The 17268-nt window shown below is 42.1% G+C and overlaps 1 protein-coding gene across 3 annotated transcripts in view; it reads left to right on the plus strand.

Moving 5' to 3' along the window:
* Positions 1-16745, plus strand: part of htr2cl1 (5-hydroxytryptamine (serotonin) receptor 2C, G protein-coupled-like 1) — a 130061-nt gene extending 113316 nt beyond the window's left edge. For all 3 annotated transcript variants that reach the window (XM_028564170.1, XM_028564172.1, XM_028564173.1), the window contains 5 exons: positions 790-990; positions 10959-11122; positions 11231-11384; positions 12901-13136; positions 14501-16745. In XM_028564170.1, coding sequence (XP_028419971.1) covers positions 790-990; positions 10959-11122; positions 11231-11384; positions 12901-13136; positions 14501-15073 — 1328 coding nt within the window. In that variant the 3' untranslated portion in view covers positions 15074-16745. The remainder of the gene's footprint in view (positions 1-789; positions 991-10958; positions 11123-11230; positions 11385-12900; positions 13137-14500) is intronic.
* The last annotated feature ends 523 nt before the right edge of the window (positions 16746-17268 follow it).

Genomic DNA, 17268 nt, shown 5'->3' on the forward strand with positions numbered 1-17268 from the left:
CATGATTCTCCTTGGCGGAGGCAATAGCAATGTCCTCCTCAAACAGTATCTGAACCAGAGCCTCACTTCCCTGCTGGCTACATTTAAATGCAAACTAATTATCTAATTATCCTATCTCTGACTATAGAATTTCCCATGTTCACACCTTTATCCAATGATCTTAATTATGATAATCAGAGTAATGCTTGTAAATGCTGTAATCAAAGCGATGCTTTAACCTGATTCCTCATGGGAACTGGGAAATTGAGTTAATGTAAAGTGTGCTGTGCTATAGCGTACTGTAATTAATTAGTTTAGTCAACCTGAATCTTAAGCCTTCATACCCTGATGACATTCCCTCAGCCAGGCCCTCAGAACAGACTATATATACCATATCTATGAATGCTTTCAAACTGTGTATCAGAAGCAGTATATTATCAGCAATATTGCATCACCTTCCCTGGCAGAGTCAGACTGATGGCAACACTGAAAAATGTACTGTGATAAAATGTGCAACAATCCTCACTACTTCACTCTACTGTAAAATATTTGCAATATTTATTTAAGTTTTTTGTCTTGTTTTTTATCTTTTTTCTATTTTAGTCAGTGTGCTTTTCGTTGCCCTTAACTCTTTTTTTACTTACTCAAAGAGCCTGCACAAGAATTCCTATGTGCCTGGACTGTTTGGTGTGTGCACAAATGGCAAATAAAAATCTTACACCTTTATTTCTCGAACCCTCACCTTCACGCCTTTTCTCATCACCTCTCTCTCTCTCTCTCTCTCTCTCTCTCTCTCTCTCCGTCCTCCAGACTACGCCTGGCCTCTCCCCAGCGCCCTGTGTCCCATCTGGATCTACCTGGACGTGCTGTTCTCCACCGCCTCCATCATGCACCTGTGTGCTATCTCCCTGGACCGATACGTCGCCATCCGCAACCCCATCGAGCACAGCCGCTTCAACTCCAGAACCAAAGCCATGATGAAGATCGCCGCCGTCTGGACCATATCTATAGGTCAGAACGCCATGATATCTTACCTATAGTGCCTATTTGATCAAATTTATGGTAATCCATAAAGATCGCCAAACTCAACTTATTTAAAAAGACAAACACCTGATTTTTTTATCTCTATGAGACATGATGGAGGCTTTAGGGGCCAGTATCACCCAAATCACAAGATGACACATTTTGTCTTTTACCTCTTTTGGTATCTAGCCATGCAGACAGTGTTTGCTTTTCTTTAAGGTTTTAAGATATATTTATTTTTTCTATCACCCCAATAGAATGTAGGTAAATGGAATTGAATGTGTGGTACTCCCAGCCAGGGTGCAAACTGAACTTTTTTTGTCCAAGAACCAAATGGCTAGTGAATGTACAAATTTGACCAGCCACTCATTAGATTACCATTGAGTTTTTTTGGTGGGTGAGTGGATCAAATCTACTAGCCACATGCATATTTTACCAACACAGCTGGTGGATGGTGCTAATTTTGTGTGTTCAGAAAAATGGAGTGTTGAATAAAGTCTGATTTAGAAGCTCCTTCTTCTACTTAAAACTTAAAGCTTTAGTGCATAACTTTTTGATATTAATGAGCGTCTGTTACATTCAAGCCATTGCCAAATGAGTTGCTACAAAGCTAATTAAGACTATCAGCTCCACACAACTCTCTGTCTCTCTCTGTAACATGGTGTCGTCCGGCACCTTTCACACGCAGAAATTCGAGTGAAGGTAATGACCTCTTCTGAAGAGTCCATCATGTGTTTTTAATCCTCTTGTGTCCTCCTTGGCTACTAGCAACTGCATGGAGGAGGGGTGAGGGATGTGTGTGTGATCACAGAAGGCTTGTACCATGTGCACGTGCCAACAGTTTTGTTGTCATTACTTAGAACTCCTCATGGGGAAGACAGAAACTACACACTATAGCTTTAATGGCCAATCGCTGTCAGTCAGAGTAACTTAGCTTGTGGCCTTTATTGACAGGACAGCTGAAGAAATGAAAGGGGCGAGAGAGGGGGAATGACATGCAGCAAAGAGTCGGAGGTTGGAGTTGAACCCGGGCCCACTGTGTTGAGGACTAAACCTCTAAATATGGGCACCCGCTCTACCAACTGAGCTATCCGGGCACCTGATTTGATGCTTTTACACAGACTTTTACCAGTGTTGATTCAGCTCTATTGTCATTTCTGAGGCTGGACTTGTGGTGTTATATTGGATTTCGTTTTATTGTACAGTGTTCCTGTTAATTTGTCCACTCTCTATAGGCCCATACAGAGAATTGGCAGATTAATGACTGCTATTAAATTTAATGACTTTCTGGGGTCCCCTGGCAATTCCTCCAAAGGTCCTACCAGCTGCCTGGTGACTTCCTCAAACACTGGGAACGTTGTCAGTTTGTTGACGCTCAAAGCGTCTGACAGCTTATTTTTACAGTTGGAAATGATTTGCATCACATACTTCTCTACTCCCCAGAGTTGATCGCAGCAGTTTTTCATATTCATCATATTACCAATAGCCAGGAAAAATTATTGATGGACAACACTGCACAAATACAGTGTTTGTAAAACAGATGCCTCTACAGTACGTACAATGTTTACAATGCAGATTTTGGATTTAATAGTCAGTGCTGGGATTTAGACAGGAAACCCAGATTAATGAAGATGAATTAGAATTCTCAAACAAGATGACTGGCTTTACATTTTAGTAATAGAAAATAGTGTTAAAATGCACATGAACATGTATGAAAATGATCTACTTCAGTCTTGTAAATCCTTTGACAGTTTTCTTGTTATATGAAGTTTATTCTTAAAGAAAATAATTTGTTCTCCAAGCTCCCAGAGGGTTAAAATAAGAATTAAACTGGTTTTAAGAAGGAATAACTAATTTGAATAATTAATGATAAGCTATTACAGAAATGTACAATCCAATTCCAACCTCCCTGGTCACTTGGTGTCCCTTCCCTCCCCAACCTCGCTTGTGAGAGCAATCTTTTCTGCTGTTTAATAGCCTGGGGTAATCAGTTTGTCGTGCGTGTGTGTGTGCGTGCGTAGTGCTTCCCTTTGAGAAAAGTGTTAAGGGATCAGATGACTTTTAAAACTTTCCTCTCAGACCTCCCTCAGTCTGTCGATGTGGTTTCGTGCCCTTTAAGACCCAGGAGGGCTTCCATGTCTTAACACGTACCACCACACACATGTACACACAACAGACTTGCACACACACACACACACACACACACACACACACACACACACACACACACACACACACACACACACACACACACACACACACACACACACACACACACATACAGATGGTCTGAGCATATCATTAGCCTGACATCCTTTGACCCTCTATGCTAAGTCACTGGATAGCACACAAACCCCCCTGGGATACAGGAGATAGTTCCTGTATGTAATGCCGCAATCCAAATGTTCTTCCCGAAGAAATCCTATATTTAGAATATATCTATTTAATCTGATCCCTATGTGGGCTTTAATATAAGTGAGCTCGCTGACCTAAGAGGGAAATATCTAAACAGCTGCTGATTGAATGTAATTTAAAAACACAAAATGTACTTTCTCTGATGTTTAACTAAATTTCACAGCTCTGAATAAAATAAAATAAAAAAGTTGTGTTAATTAAGGACAAAAGTTAATCCTCATGTGTGTTGGTTGCGAGAAAAATAGCCAAAGGTCCAGTCATATCCCTTGTATCAAACAAGTGGAATAAATTTAAAGATTAATAATTTATATCCGAACTGAGCCCCTCGGTCACATCAGCGCGATAAGGCATTGAACATTTTAAATAAAAAAAGGTTATTATGTAGGTGCTCGCCTGTGTTAATGTGCGCTTGTTGCCCCGTGTGAGCTGATGCGCTCATCTGTTGACATTTCCAAATGCCTTCCTACAATTGCTTAATAAAAGTGGGCTTTCCACACAAACAAACGTATGTGTGTCATCAGTATGAGAAAAAAAAGAGATTTTAAATGTGTCGGGCTTGAGTTGGGCTCAGACATAAATATCTTAATGCCTGTCGGGCTCGGGCCGGGTTTGGTTACTACTCTGTCGGATGAGGGCCGAAACTCCCTTCGTTCATTTTGCCAGATACTGGTCTAGTACCAAAAACATTGCTGTTTTCCAAGTTAGGTAGTGTGCGGGACATTCTCTGCAACTTTTGACTTACTTATCCCCCTCCAACGCACCAGCCTCACGTTATAGATGTGCATAGTATTTTTTTTTACTGAAAAAACTTTTAAAAACATTAACAATTATTTGGTGGCCCCCGTGCAGTAACTATGAGGACACCCCTACAGTAGTTTTACTGGCTATTGTGACAGTGAATATACAAAACATCAGTGTGCCGGCAAGAAGCTGAGCTACTCCACAACGATTCCAAGTAGCCCCCTGGTGACAATTATAATGGAAATGTGCAGTGTTTCCTTTTTGGATTAGAACTCTTAGGAAACCAGGACTCACCGACACTGAGATAATTTCCCCTGAAGTCTGTTTGCTCCATCTGTAAAGTTATTTTGTTGTGAGAGTTTACTTCTTGAAAGCAGCATTGACAGATGGAGATGATTGACACCTGAAGATACCACAGCAGCACTCGCTTACTACTGGCTGCTTTTAAATCAGAAGAAATCCCTATTTTCCTGTTGGCATTTTCCTTGACCTTTCAATACCACAACATGCGGCAATGATTGAGGTCTGAGAGGGTTTAAAGCGATCAATTCTAAAGGATTAGCAAGGAAACATCCAACAGAGGATTTGATGTACAGTATTAATATACCATGAAGAGATTATCCGCTTTTTTTTTTTTTTTTACCTTTGTATCTAGCTATAAGTTGCTTCCCTCCCTTTTTCTCTTCAGACCACTTAGAACTGATGCATCTGCTCTCAGCTAAACTGAAGTACCAATCTAGACACAACTGTTTCCTCTTTTGCGACAAATTTGAAGTGCAGAGTTGTGCATGCGCAAATCGCCTCAGTCTGTTTTGGTTGCACATTTACAGACATATATTGGACTTGTCAGAAGAGTTGTTTATAAGTCGTCAGTCCAAGTCATTTTTTAAGTCAGCGCCGTCTTTGTGCATCTTTCAGAAATGTGCAGCTGTATCAGGTGCAGATCAGGGATGACAAATGCTGAAGCAAACATATTGCTTTGCAGGCATTAGACAATAATCTTTCTTCATCCAAGTCCAAATTTGCCCGGGTTAAAACCGATTTTTTTTGTTTTGCTTTCGAGACTTTATGGAGTCAAATCTCAAGTGAAGCAAGTCTCATAGCAACCAAGTCCAAGTCTCAATTCTTAAGTGTATGATTCATTTCTGACTGAAGTTTGGATTATCACTTCTACAGCTCTGCTTTCTAACATTGAGTTGCATGTTCCTGCAATAGAGGAAGCCGCAGTTTTAGAACCACAAAACCACAGCCCTACAGTACACCACAGCCCGTATATAATATAAGATAATATCATATCACGGTGAAAGGTGTCTCCGTGAAGTTTTGAAAAACTGTAACCACACTTGAAACCACTTTATCGGCATTGTCGTGACTCACCGTGACGCCGCACCTCTCCACGCGCGTGTGTGTGTCGGACCGCCGCTCTCTGTCAACATGCAGAGAGGACAGATAAGCTTGCGCTTACTCTCAGGTACTGAAATTTGGCACCATTTGACTTTACGTGAACTAATACTCGTTAGTACTGACGTGATTCGGTCGGTACCGGTAAAAGTAACGGGTTCGGTACTGAACCCTAAACCTTAACCCTCCATGGCTTGCTAGCTCCTAACTTAAGTGTTGGTGCTTTTGCACTATGCCAGTTTCCTTTAGTAACTAGCACTAGTTGTAGAAATGCTGTCGTAGAAATGCTGTTGTAGAAATGCAGTCTTAGAAATGCTGTTGTAGAAATGCTGTCGTAGAAATGCTATCGTAGAAATGCTGTCGTAGAAATGCTGTCGTAGAAATGCTGTTGTAGAAATGCAATCGTTGAAATGCTGTCGTAGAAATGCTGTCGTAGAAATGCTATCGTTGAAATGCTGTCGTAGAAATGCTGTCGTAGAAATGCTGTCGTAGAAATGCTATCATTGAAATGCTATCATTGAAATGCTGTCGTAGAAATGCTTTTCGTAGAAATGCTATCATTGAAATGCTATCGTTGAAATGCTGTCGTAGAAATGCTGTCGTAGAAATACTGTCGAAGGGTCCTGAAGTCCTGAAAATGCAACTTCTTCTATTGCAGGAACATAGTTTAGTTACCAGTGCCTGAATTAACAATAGTGACAGCTAGCAGGCTCTGTGTACCCACGCTGTGTCTCACTGGACTCAGTGCTGAAAATAATCTTAATTTCTTTCACTTTTCCACTTATTTATTCACACCTCTTCTTCATGATCCAAATAGTTTTAAGGGGATAAAATCAATGAGATGCATCATAGCTTTCATTTAGATTTACCTGGAAAACAGCAGATGGATGTAATTATTTATTCTTTTTGTGTTTTGTATAAAACTTATTTTTTTAATTACTTTGTCAAATCTGAAGCACATCATCACACCCCGCAGACATCTGTATTAGCTTGAGAGCATCTGTCAGCAAACCTTTGTAAAAACTGACTTAGTGAGATTATTGCAGGTAACTTTTCTAAGAAGAAATAGCACAGGCTTTCTTTTTACAAAAAGTTAATTTCATAAGCAATAAAACACACTGTTGCCACTGTTGCTAAATTCAGTGTCCAATTCTTGTTGCTGCAGCCGTATGACCGCTATCTTAGATACATACTGCTGTGTAACTGGCATTATTTGTGCTACTGTTACACTTTGTTTTAGCATTTACCTGTAATTGATACATGTGACCACAGTGGCCCTGTGCAAAAGTTACATATTATAGCTTTAATTAGATAATTAGATGTAGTACAAGTAGAATTACCATAGGTAAGATTAATCTAGATTTCCAATGTTTGCCTAAATAAAAATCTGGTGAGCGGTTTGGCACTTTTCATACTACAGAAAGTGAAACTGTCAAAGCTCTGGTATTTGAGCTGCTAAGTGGCTGCTAAACTTTGACTTTAAAAAGCAAGCAAAAAAAAAAAAACATCCTCTTTTCTGACCTCCCCTCCCCTGTAATAATTTGTGTACAGTCCATAGCCTGCAAATTGCCCTGCAGCTTTAAACACATATTTGCAGCAACTATCTCTCCTTTAGATCACATTTACACTGTTGACCATGTATAATAAGTGTACAGGAATGCATCTCGGTGTTATAAGTGCAGAAATGTGTGCAGGGAAGCAAGAACAACAGGCATTTGATACGTATCGCTGAAAGACGTATAGTCGTTGGAGTAAGCCAACACAACAAAGTAAAGTGCATTTACTTCAAAGTTGTTTTGGGAAACTTTCCAGCAGAACTGACAGATCAATATGATTGGCGCCTCCAGAAACCAGGTAGAGTTTTACATCCTTCCTGCTTCCTCTGCAGTCCTTCACGACCCGCTGCTTTTGAATTAGAAGCAATCCCCTGTATATCCTGTTGGCATGTTCCTTAACCCGTCTGGTTGTGCCCGCCGACATGCTACTGTGATTGAGGTCTGAGAGAGCTTACGGCGATCAATGCTGAAGGATTAGCAGCGAAACATCCAACAGAAGATCCTTGAAGTCATTTTCTCTGCTTGTAATAACACACTCTGTTTGACTTAAAGGTTGTTTCTATCATCTGGATTTGTAGGTCCAGTACGACCGCAGCTTACATAACAGGACGTTATAGAACTATATAAAGGAAAAGGAAGGAAACAAGGAGGGAGGGAGATAAGAAAACAAGGAGAGAGAGAAGTAAAACAAGGAGGGAGATAATGGAACAGGAAGGGAAGGAAACAAGGAGGGAGAGAGAGAGAGAGAGAGAAGCAAACAAGGAGAGAGAAGGAATCAAGTAGAGCGATAAGAGAACTGGGAGGAAGGGAAGGAAACCTAAACCAAAACTCTCCCTCTCTCTCTCTCTCTCTCTCTTTTCTTCGGATCTTATTTATTTTTCAACTTCCAAGATTCCCTTCATTACTTTTTCATGAGCTACAAAGCGTGAGCATGCAAAGCCATTTCCTCTACTCCCCAAGCACACAGTTGATCCCTCACGCTGGTTGGCTCTCGGGTTCACAGAGTTGTGCGCCACTCACGAGGGAGCAACATCTTTTAGAGCAACTCACACCCTGATCATTTTGAAGATCTCCCTCTGCTGGTACAGTAATCTTCCTCCAGCAGCAGCCCTCTAGCCAAACCACGCTGCGTTTTACCACAGAGCGAGTGTGTCTGCCTACCACTCTGTGGATTTCCAGAGTGGGCAAGTAGCTCTGGCTTCAGCAAATAACTAATTCATCACCTAATGGAATTAAATCTTCTGCATTTTAAACTTTAAACAGCACAGTGTAAAGTACAACCTGTGTATGGCTGCCAAAAGGCACATTGTAAATTATGTCAGTTACCCATCAGTCACAGCTCCACCTTGAAGGCTTCACCTACATTAAATGTTATTCTTCACTGCTGTGTATTGTATTGAAATCTCAGAGGTTGATTTCTCAAAACCTAGGCCGCTAAAACCTAAGCTTTCTGCACGACTAGATGCTCCTTTTTTTTCATTTTGGTGTACCAGCCGTATAACGTCTCCTCCACACGCTGTTTGAGACAGTATGAATGAATCACGACTCGACCCAGACCACTGGACAGTCTCATTATTCAGAACAATTTGCACATCGCAGATTATTCAGACATCCACGGAGGTAAAATGTTTACAATCTATGCAAACAAATTCCTCCTCCCTGGACAGCATCTGTGCAGTCGATTCGCTCGGTTGCATTAAGGGAGCTGCCACTGCTCAAGAATGTGATGTTGGTCTGGCCACTGGCTGTGCGAAAGAAAACAATGTACCTTGCACTTAAATGAATTACAGCAGCCCACTCTGTGGACATGACACAGATCAGAGACATCCCGTCTGTGGAGCACTCCTGTTGACAGGAGCTGAGAGCTGTAAAAACCCTGAGGTCGCTTTTCTCCTCAGTGTCCTCTATGCTGAAACAGATCACAGGTCAGGGAAACGCTTTCAACACAAAAGCGCTTTGAAATCAGAAATGCACATTAGTCGGTGTGATTATCATAGGTCAGAAAATCAGCTCGGCCTCAAAAGGCTTGCTCTCGCCTCAGTCTTTTGTCGGTCGGTGTCCTCTAATGGCAGCGAAGAGTTTAACAATTGTGATTCATAACATGTATAATAGGTGTAGCTCTCATTTCCCCGAATGATTCTTTACACTCATGAAAAGAGTCTTTACAGCAGTCCCTCCAGAAAAACGCGATTATGCGATCGCATAATTCAATGCATTTTTTCAAATATGCCGCACTTTTGCCGCATAAATTGCCACATAAATTGCCACATAAATTGCCGATTTCCGCTCAAAATATGCGGGGCTTGCATGATTTCATAATCCCTGCATTTTCGTTGCAAAAAAGTCACATATATCTTAGCAGAAAGTTGAAAATTATTGCGTTTACTTCACACAAGAGCAGCCATTTTCCCCTGTTGCCATGGGAACATTATGAAGTGACGTAATTACGCGATGTGAACATCATCAAAAAGCAGGGTGTTGGGGTAATCCCTTTTTTTCTCTTTTTCATCAAACTACATTTTTTGCAAGTTCCCGCAATTTCGTCGCATAAAATTGCATAAACATCCTGCATATTCCATCGCATTTTTTAAGAAAACGTGCCACATAATCAAGGATTTTTGCCTGCAATAATCACAAAAAAACTCTAAGCAATTTCCAGCCATGATTTACACATTATTACACTAAAAGAACTAATTTTGTTCCCAGGAATTTAACTATGAAATTAAGCTGCAAACAGGTGGTTTTCCCTCCATGATTCCTTGTCATGGTTCACGGTTAAATCAAACTGTTGCCAGACAAGAAATGTCACCATTTGAAAAAGGTTTTATTTACAATAATAATTTGTTTTAAGGTAACTCAAACAAAAGAGGGGATGTTTGGAATGGTGTTGAAAGGATTTAAAGAAGACATTTGCTCATGTGCAGGTTCATACTTGTATGTATGCTTTAATGTTAAAAAATACGTTATTTGTGAATACTGATAATATGCCAGGAAACCATGACCATGATATTACCTCGTCAGTATTAGCATTAGCAGAGATGTGGCAGGAAATGAGGCTGAAACAACATGTAATAAAAGTCCCTGGTCACTGTTGACCAAAATAGCCTACATTGCACCATTCATTTTGTGAGACTATTAACCAGATATAACCTGATCATTTTGAATTGGTTACCATATTTTTATAGACTGGGTAAACCCAGCCCAATTTGCCAGCAATTTGATTTCGCCCTGCAGCTCAGGCTGGAAACCTGTACGTTTATCTATCCTGCTTCCGTTACAAATCTGCGGGGACCAATCACAAACTGGCTTATCCACCTTGCGCGCTATTGGCGGGTTTAACATGATGACGATAGAGAAGCGACGGCAAGCAGCTTCTTGTTTACATTCAACATGGTGGCCACCGAAGCGCAGCAACCCGTTGATGCCGCTGTCGCTGCTACGTCACCCGGATCGTTGGTCTGATTGGTTGAAGGACTATCCAATTGCATACAGAGTAATCTGAACTGTGCCCGTTGATCACGCCTTTGTGCAGTAGAAAATACACAGCAGACTCCCCAGACTAATGTTCAATCTTAAAAGATTGAGCTTGGTCTGGTGATAGCCAGACTACTATTTTTACCCTTTCCTAATGCTATTGCTGATATCTTACCTTAATGTTTTTTCCCCATAATAATACTATCTATATATGTATATCTTTGTTGTTTTTGTGGTATTACCTGGTACAAATGAAACAATGTGTTTGAATCAGTCTGTCTGGATTCAAAATGAAGCCAAGACAAGTTCTCAATAAAATAATAAAAATGAAAGACATTTCTTTCTATCCCCACCTCTCTTGCTCTCTAGGTGTGTCGATGCCTATCCCAGTGATCGGCCTCCACAATGAGGACAAGGTGTTCGTCAACGGCAGCTGTGTCCTCAACGAGGAGCGCTTCATGCTGATTGGCTCCTTCGTGGCCTTCTTTATCCCACTGGTCATCATGGTGGTGACGTACTGCCTCACCATACAGGTAGTCATGCCTGTGTGTGCCTTCCAAACACGTTATGCCCTTACTTCACAACCCCCCCCCCCGGCCTCTTTTTCTCTACATTCATTTTTCACTCCCTCTCCTCTGCAGGTGCTCCAGAGGCAGGCCACTGTCTTCCTGTGCGAGGCAAAGACGTCCTCCCAGCAGCCATTGCACACACCAGCAATGACAAATACATTGCAGCCTCCACCCAGCACCTTCCACGTCCCCCAGAGCAACACACTTGCTGCTTCAGACTCACAGGGTAAATACTGATCAGCTGAAATGTGGTCTATTCTAACAGAAAAATCACCCGTAAAAATATTTTGAATCAAGGAATTTATAGTAAATATTGTGAATCTATTCAAAGTCATTAACCATCAGCAATACTGATATGTTTTATTATTGTTAAAGCTGTAGTGCGTCGTTTCTGTCGCCCCCATGAGGAATGCTAAGTAATGACAACAAAACTGTTGTTGCATGCACATGACAAAAGCCTTCTGTGATTGCGCACGTGCCCCCACCCCTCCTCCACGCAGTTGCTAATAGCCAAGGAGGACACGGAGGATTAAAAAAACATGATGGACTCTTCAGAAGAGGTCATTATCTTCACTCGAGTTTCTGCGTGCAAATGTCGCCAGATGACAACAATTTCTAAACACGGCCATGCTGAGAAATACAGATTTGTGGTGCTGATCGTCTTAATTAGCTTTGTATCAACTCATTTGGCTATGGCTTGAATGTAACGGATGTTCATCAATATAAAATAGTTACGCACTATAGCTTTAAATGAAGGGTAAAAACAACTGTTGATGGTTGTTTTTATATTCTGTAAGATACTTGTAAGATAAGAGATTTTATTCACTCCCCAAGCCTTACAAATGCCCAAATTAAACCCGTAGAAGCACAAAACAGGCTTTGCCCCAGCATTGACAGTATGCCCTGTGAATACACCATATCAGCTAATTAATCAGCAGTATAGTATGGTTGTGGTGCTGCGCATGCAGCAGCCATCTGTCCTATCAGGTCGGGCAGCGATTAGCTTTTCCAGTAGAAATCAATTTGCATGATGTGGTGGTCCTGACCATGTTCCCACCCTATCCTCTGGCATCCCGGACAGAGAAAAGTGTGAATAAGTCATTGTTATCGTGTTTAATCTTTTCACATGTCCTCCTCCCTACGAAATGTCAGCACCCTTGTTAACACACAATCTGACCTGCTTTCACATGGTGTGATGTCCTGTGTAAAATATGCAGCATGCAGTTTTCTTGATAACTAAGTTTGAAGAAGTCATGGTGATAACAGAAAAATCCCATAGTTCAGTGTTGTAGCTGACAAACTTTAGACAAAATCCAAAACGTGGATTTATATCGACGACGTTTCATTTCCAGTATTGTTCAGGTGCCGCCGGCAATTCTGCCGGATGTCCCTCATTTTCGGCTGGATGCCCGTTACCTTCCACTTTCTTTGTGTTGGCATTTTAAACTTGGGTTGATTTCTGAGGACTATGGTTAACTGCTCCTCAGATCTCTGCAGGGTAAATCCAGACAGCTAGCTAGACTATCTGTCCAATCTGAGGTTTCTGTCGCGCGACTAAAACAACTTTTGAACGTACACATGTTCCACCAAAACAAGTTCCTTCCCGAGGCACCGTTGCTCCGGCCGTTGCACCGCCGGGCGCTTAGCACCGCCCAAGACGACTGTGATTGGTTTAAAGAAAGGCCAATAAACGAGAGCACATTTTTCTCCCATCCTGAAATGCTCTTGCCCCTCCCCCACAGAGTTAAAGGCCCCGCTCCCTCAGAGCAGACGAAACACCTTGAGCTGTCTGAAAGGAGCCGAGCCCGGCATGCTGCTCAGCACCTCCAAGTCAGATAGCATAAGCATCATTCCCAGCTCGGAGGTGGCGTCTCAGCTCAGCTCGCCAGCAGCGGGACCGGGCCGAAGCGACACGTCGGGTTGTCACGGGCGACGGGGGATGATGCAGGCCATAAAGAACGAGAGGCGGGCCTCCAAGGTGAGAACAAATGAGTGGAGTTGAGTGTAATTAATGCAGCTTTAAAAATACGTTTCTAGCTTGTAATGTACAAATGCCTGGCGTATTGAAAGAAACCAATCAAAATCCTCAAAAAGTAGTCACATAAAACTGTTGACACCTAGGTATGCTTTGATCTTCTCTGTTCACATAACGAAGGACCAATATTTAACGCTCTGTGTGTAGTGTCATCAACATTAAATGTTATTACATTTGCCTGGCTTTGAATACCGAGAAAGAAGCGTTCCTCTGGGTAACTCACAGATGTTCCTGCACAGTTTCACATGTCCCCTCTGAAGTGGTTCAAAGAGCTCATGTTATCAAATCCAGACAGATAGGATGTGACTCCGGCAACGCTTCCAGCTTTTTTGACATTTGCTCAGAGTGCTCAGAGGGCGCTCTGCCGTGGCTTTGCTAAATTCAAATTCATGTGGAATGAAAACCAAAGCTTCTCTTATACCTATATGAAAAAATAGAAATCCCAGTAGAAGTTGCACACTGACAATGATATTAAAAAAACAACATCTATGTATGATGCCGGCATTTCAATTAGAGAGCATTCAAGAAGCTTTAAAAGAACGCATTTTCAATTTTACTAAATGGAAAAAGGCCCATGTTGATACTCATTACTTCAACCTCTTAAAGGTCCCATGGCATGAAAATTTCACTTTATGAGGTTTTTTTTCCCCCCAGCCTGACTATGGCCCCCCAGTGGCTAGAAATGGTGATAGGTGTAAACCGAGCCTTGGGTAACCTGCTCCGCCTTTGAGAAAAAGTAAGCTCAGATGGGCCGATCTGGTAGCTTCCCTATATGACATCATAACGGGAAAGGTTACCTCCCCTTTCTCTGCTTTGCCCATGGCAAGTTGGTCAAGGCCACACCCCCACCCTCAACCTTGCCCCCCCCTCTCTCCTCCTCAATAGCATTTAAATCTACAGACACAGAAATGGCACATCCTAAGTAAAGCTGATTGTGGGACTGGCTCTAGTAGCTGTAATTCTGCACCAAGGCTGAATTTTGGGAAAGAGACTTCAGATACAGTATTAGGGGACCACTAAGGACTATATAAAAGCATCCAAAAAGCAGCATGTCATGGGACCTTTAACTTTAAAACTTATTTTCCATTGAAAGAAATTAGTTTTTATTGTTGTAGAATTTCAAACCTCCTCTATTATTTTGTTATCTTTTCTTCCCTTGTTTTTTCCTACCTTGTTTCCTTTTATTGGCTTCTGTCTCTTTCATTTAATTGCTTTGCTTATTTTCTCCTGTCTTGTTCATTTCTTCTCTTTTGTTCCGTTTACCTCTTTTTACTTTATGTTCTCTCCTCTCCTCTCTCTCTGCTCAGGTCCTGGGAATCGTCTTCTTCCTCTTCCTCATCATGTGGTGTCCCTTCTTCATCACCAATGTCACCTTCGTCCTGTGCCGGGGCTCCTGCAACGAGTCGCTGCTCAACGACCTCCTCAACGTCTTCGTCTGGGTGGGCTACATCTCCTCCGGGGTCAACCCTCTGGTCTACACGCTCTTCAATAAGACCTACAGGAGAGCGTTCTCCAGCTACATCAGGTGCCAGTACAAAGTGGGGGCCAACGCAGCCGGACAGAGTTGCAAAACCCTCCTGGTTCCCCCGCCGTGCTCGTCGCACGCCGTGACCCCTCTGCTGATGGGCAGTCATGGGAAAGCGGGCATGGACCGCAATAGTAACTGTCGCAACGGCGGTAGGGGGGACAACGGGAGGCTGACGGTGGACCCGGATGACATGACAGATGACGAAACACAAATCGGAATAGTGTCGCACAGCCTCTCCGAATGCCACAACATCGACATGCTTTCGGAAACGGAGCCGGAAACGGAGGTGAAGCAGGAGCTGTCACTCATCAGCTACAGCTCCACCTCCAGAGAACACACCAGCAGTGTGTGATTGCGTGTTTTTTTTGTTGTTTAATGTCTTTTTTTTTTTTAACCTGCAGACACTGGTGCCGAGAAACGTTTCGACGAGCTGGTGCTGGAAGCCTACAGCTTTTTTTTATTGGCTGTAAACCTGCAGTAGGTCCTTTTGTTGCAAAAGGACTAATCTCGGTTTGAGGAGCCTTATCCCCAGCCTGGAGTGCACTACTTAGAAATGTATGAGCTGAATCAGATTACGAGAGAGCCTCTGAGATGAAAAGGTTTTGGAATGAAAGACAATATTTGTTTTCTATTTGGTGTCCAAATGTTGGTTTTTCATTACACAAAGGGAGGATAAACGCTGTGCTCTGCAGTCAGTGTGTTGTACTTCATGGGGACTAAGGTACCAGCTGAGATCCAGACAGGGTCGGTGTGCATGTGATAAGAGGGCTGTCATTGAAGAGCTTATTGTCATTGTTGACCTGTTATGAAGTCCTTCTGATGCAGGTTACAGAGTCAAGCGCCGACCGCTGACGTCGACGGGGTCAAACTACGACTTCACGCCTTCACACGAGTCCAAATGCAGTCCGAGTCTCTGGTTTATGTGGATTCTCTCCACACCGAGCAAGCTAAACCAAATCTATTTTTGTGCCGGTCAAGCTTAACAGTGACAGTCCTACAAATAATGCCTGAATGAACTTTTCCAGCACGTATAATCAAACTATTCAGCCGACAGAAAAGGGATTTCTCTCGAAAAAGGGAACTCACTTGAGGCTGCAGTCAAAGTTTGTCTGAGAGGACCAAGATGAAGGAATGTACCACGACCACTGGTGGACAGTGCCATCTGGTGGTCACTCCACACAAGAGCGGTCACTTCCCTTGGATTGATCAAGGGGCTAAAAGAGCTAAAATCATGGCGCAGGCCTTTGGTCTAACACAGCTGTCAGGCTCTTGCTTCTGATGACCAATACAACCACTTAGGAAAGAGTTAAAGTCCCAAACTTCTAAAGGTTTTTACTGACAACAATCAATAAAGTTTCAAATAATAGGGAATAAAAGGGAGCAATCTAAAAGTAAAAATGTGAAAGTTTTAATATAAGGGTGCACACAAAGGTTTCTCAGATGTCATTCTTAAAAGGAACAAAATATATAGATTTTATGAGCACATCATTACTACCATTTCTATTATAAATTAGCCCTCATTATCACTGATTCGCCATCATAAAAATAATATAAAACCTCCCCAGCCGTTATCAAATCACACTTACCTTTATTTCCCCAAACCCATGGAATTTTGGATTGATCAGCAATCTAATTAATCCAGGAAATTTCTATATTTCCCACATCTAATGATGCAAATTCAGCACATGCATCTTTGAGTTTGGGGTCCTACAGGTCAACAATCAGCCACCTGCTTAATATACATATCATATATTATCAGATTACATATCCGAGTGTTCACATCAGCTGCGGGCAGAAATCTGGGCTGTTTGAGATTCACAACATCATTCCTGAGGGACACGTTCTTAAATGAACAAGATGTTCTCCGTCATTTACTTTTTAGAAAATGAATGATTTTTATTCAACCATTAGATCAGTCATTTTCTCTCTAAAGACCCCTCAGCCAAAATTTGCTAAGACGGTACAGTGAAAGCCAAAGAGAACAGAACATTTAAAGGAACACACCGACTTATTGGCAATTTAGCTTATTCACTGTAACCCCCAGAGTTAGACAAGTCCATACATACCCTTCTCATCTCCGTGCGTGCTGTAACGCTGTCTGACGGTTCCAGCATTAGCTTAGCCCAGCACAGATCCTGCAGGTAACTGGTTCCAACTAGCCTACTGCTCCGAATTGTGACAAAAGTGACAAAATAATGCCAACATGTTCCTATTTACATGTTGTGATTTGTAGAGTCATAGTGTGTACAAAAAACAACGTAACATGAGACACAGCCATCTTCTAACAGTAAACAAACTGGGAACTATATTCTCAGACAGGCTTGCTGCAAGCATATCACTCCGCCCAAGTACTATATTCTTCCGCCTGAGAATATAGTTCCCGGTTTGTTTACGGTTAGAAAATGGCTGTGTCTCATGTTACGTTATTTTTTGTACACACTGTCACTCTACAAATCACAACATGTAAATAGGAACATGTTGGCGTTATTTTGTCACTTATTCGGAGCAGTATGATTGCTGGAACCATTACCTGCATGTTATGTGCTG

The sequence above is a fragment of the Perca flavescens genome, chromosome 19 (assembly GCF_004354835.1).
Source record: "Perca flavescens isolate YP-PL-M2 chromosome 19, PFLA_1.0, whole genome shotgun sequence".
NCBI classification, from domain to species: Eukaryota; Metazoa; Chordata; class Actinopteri; order Perciformes; family Percidae; genus Perca; species Perca flavescens.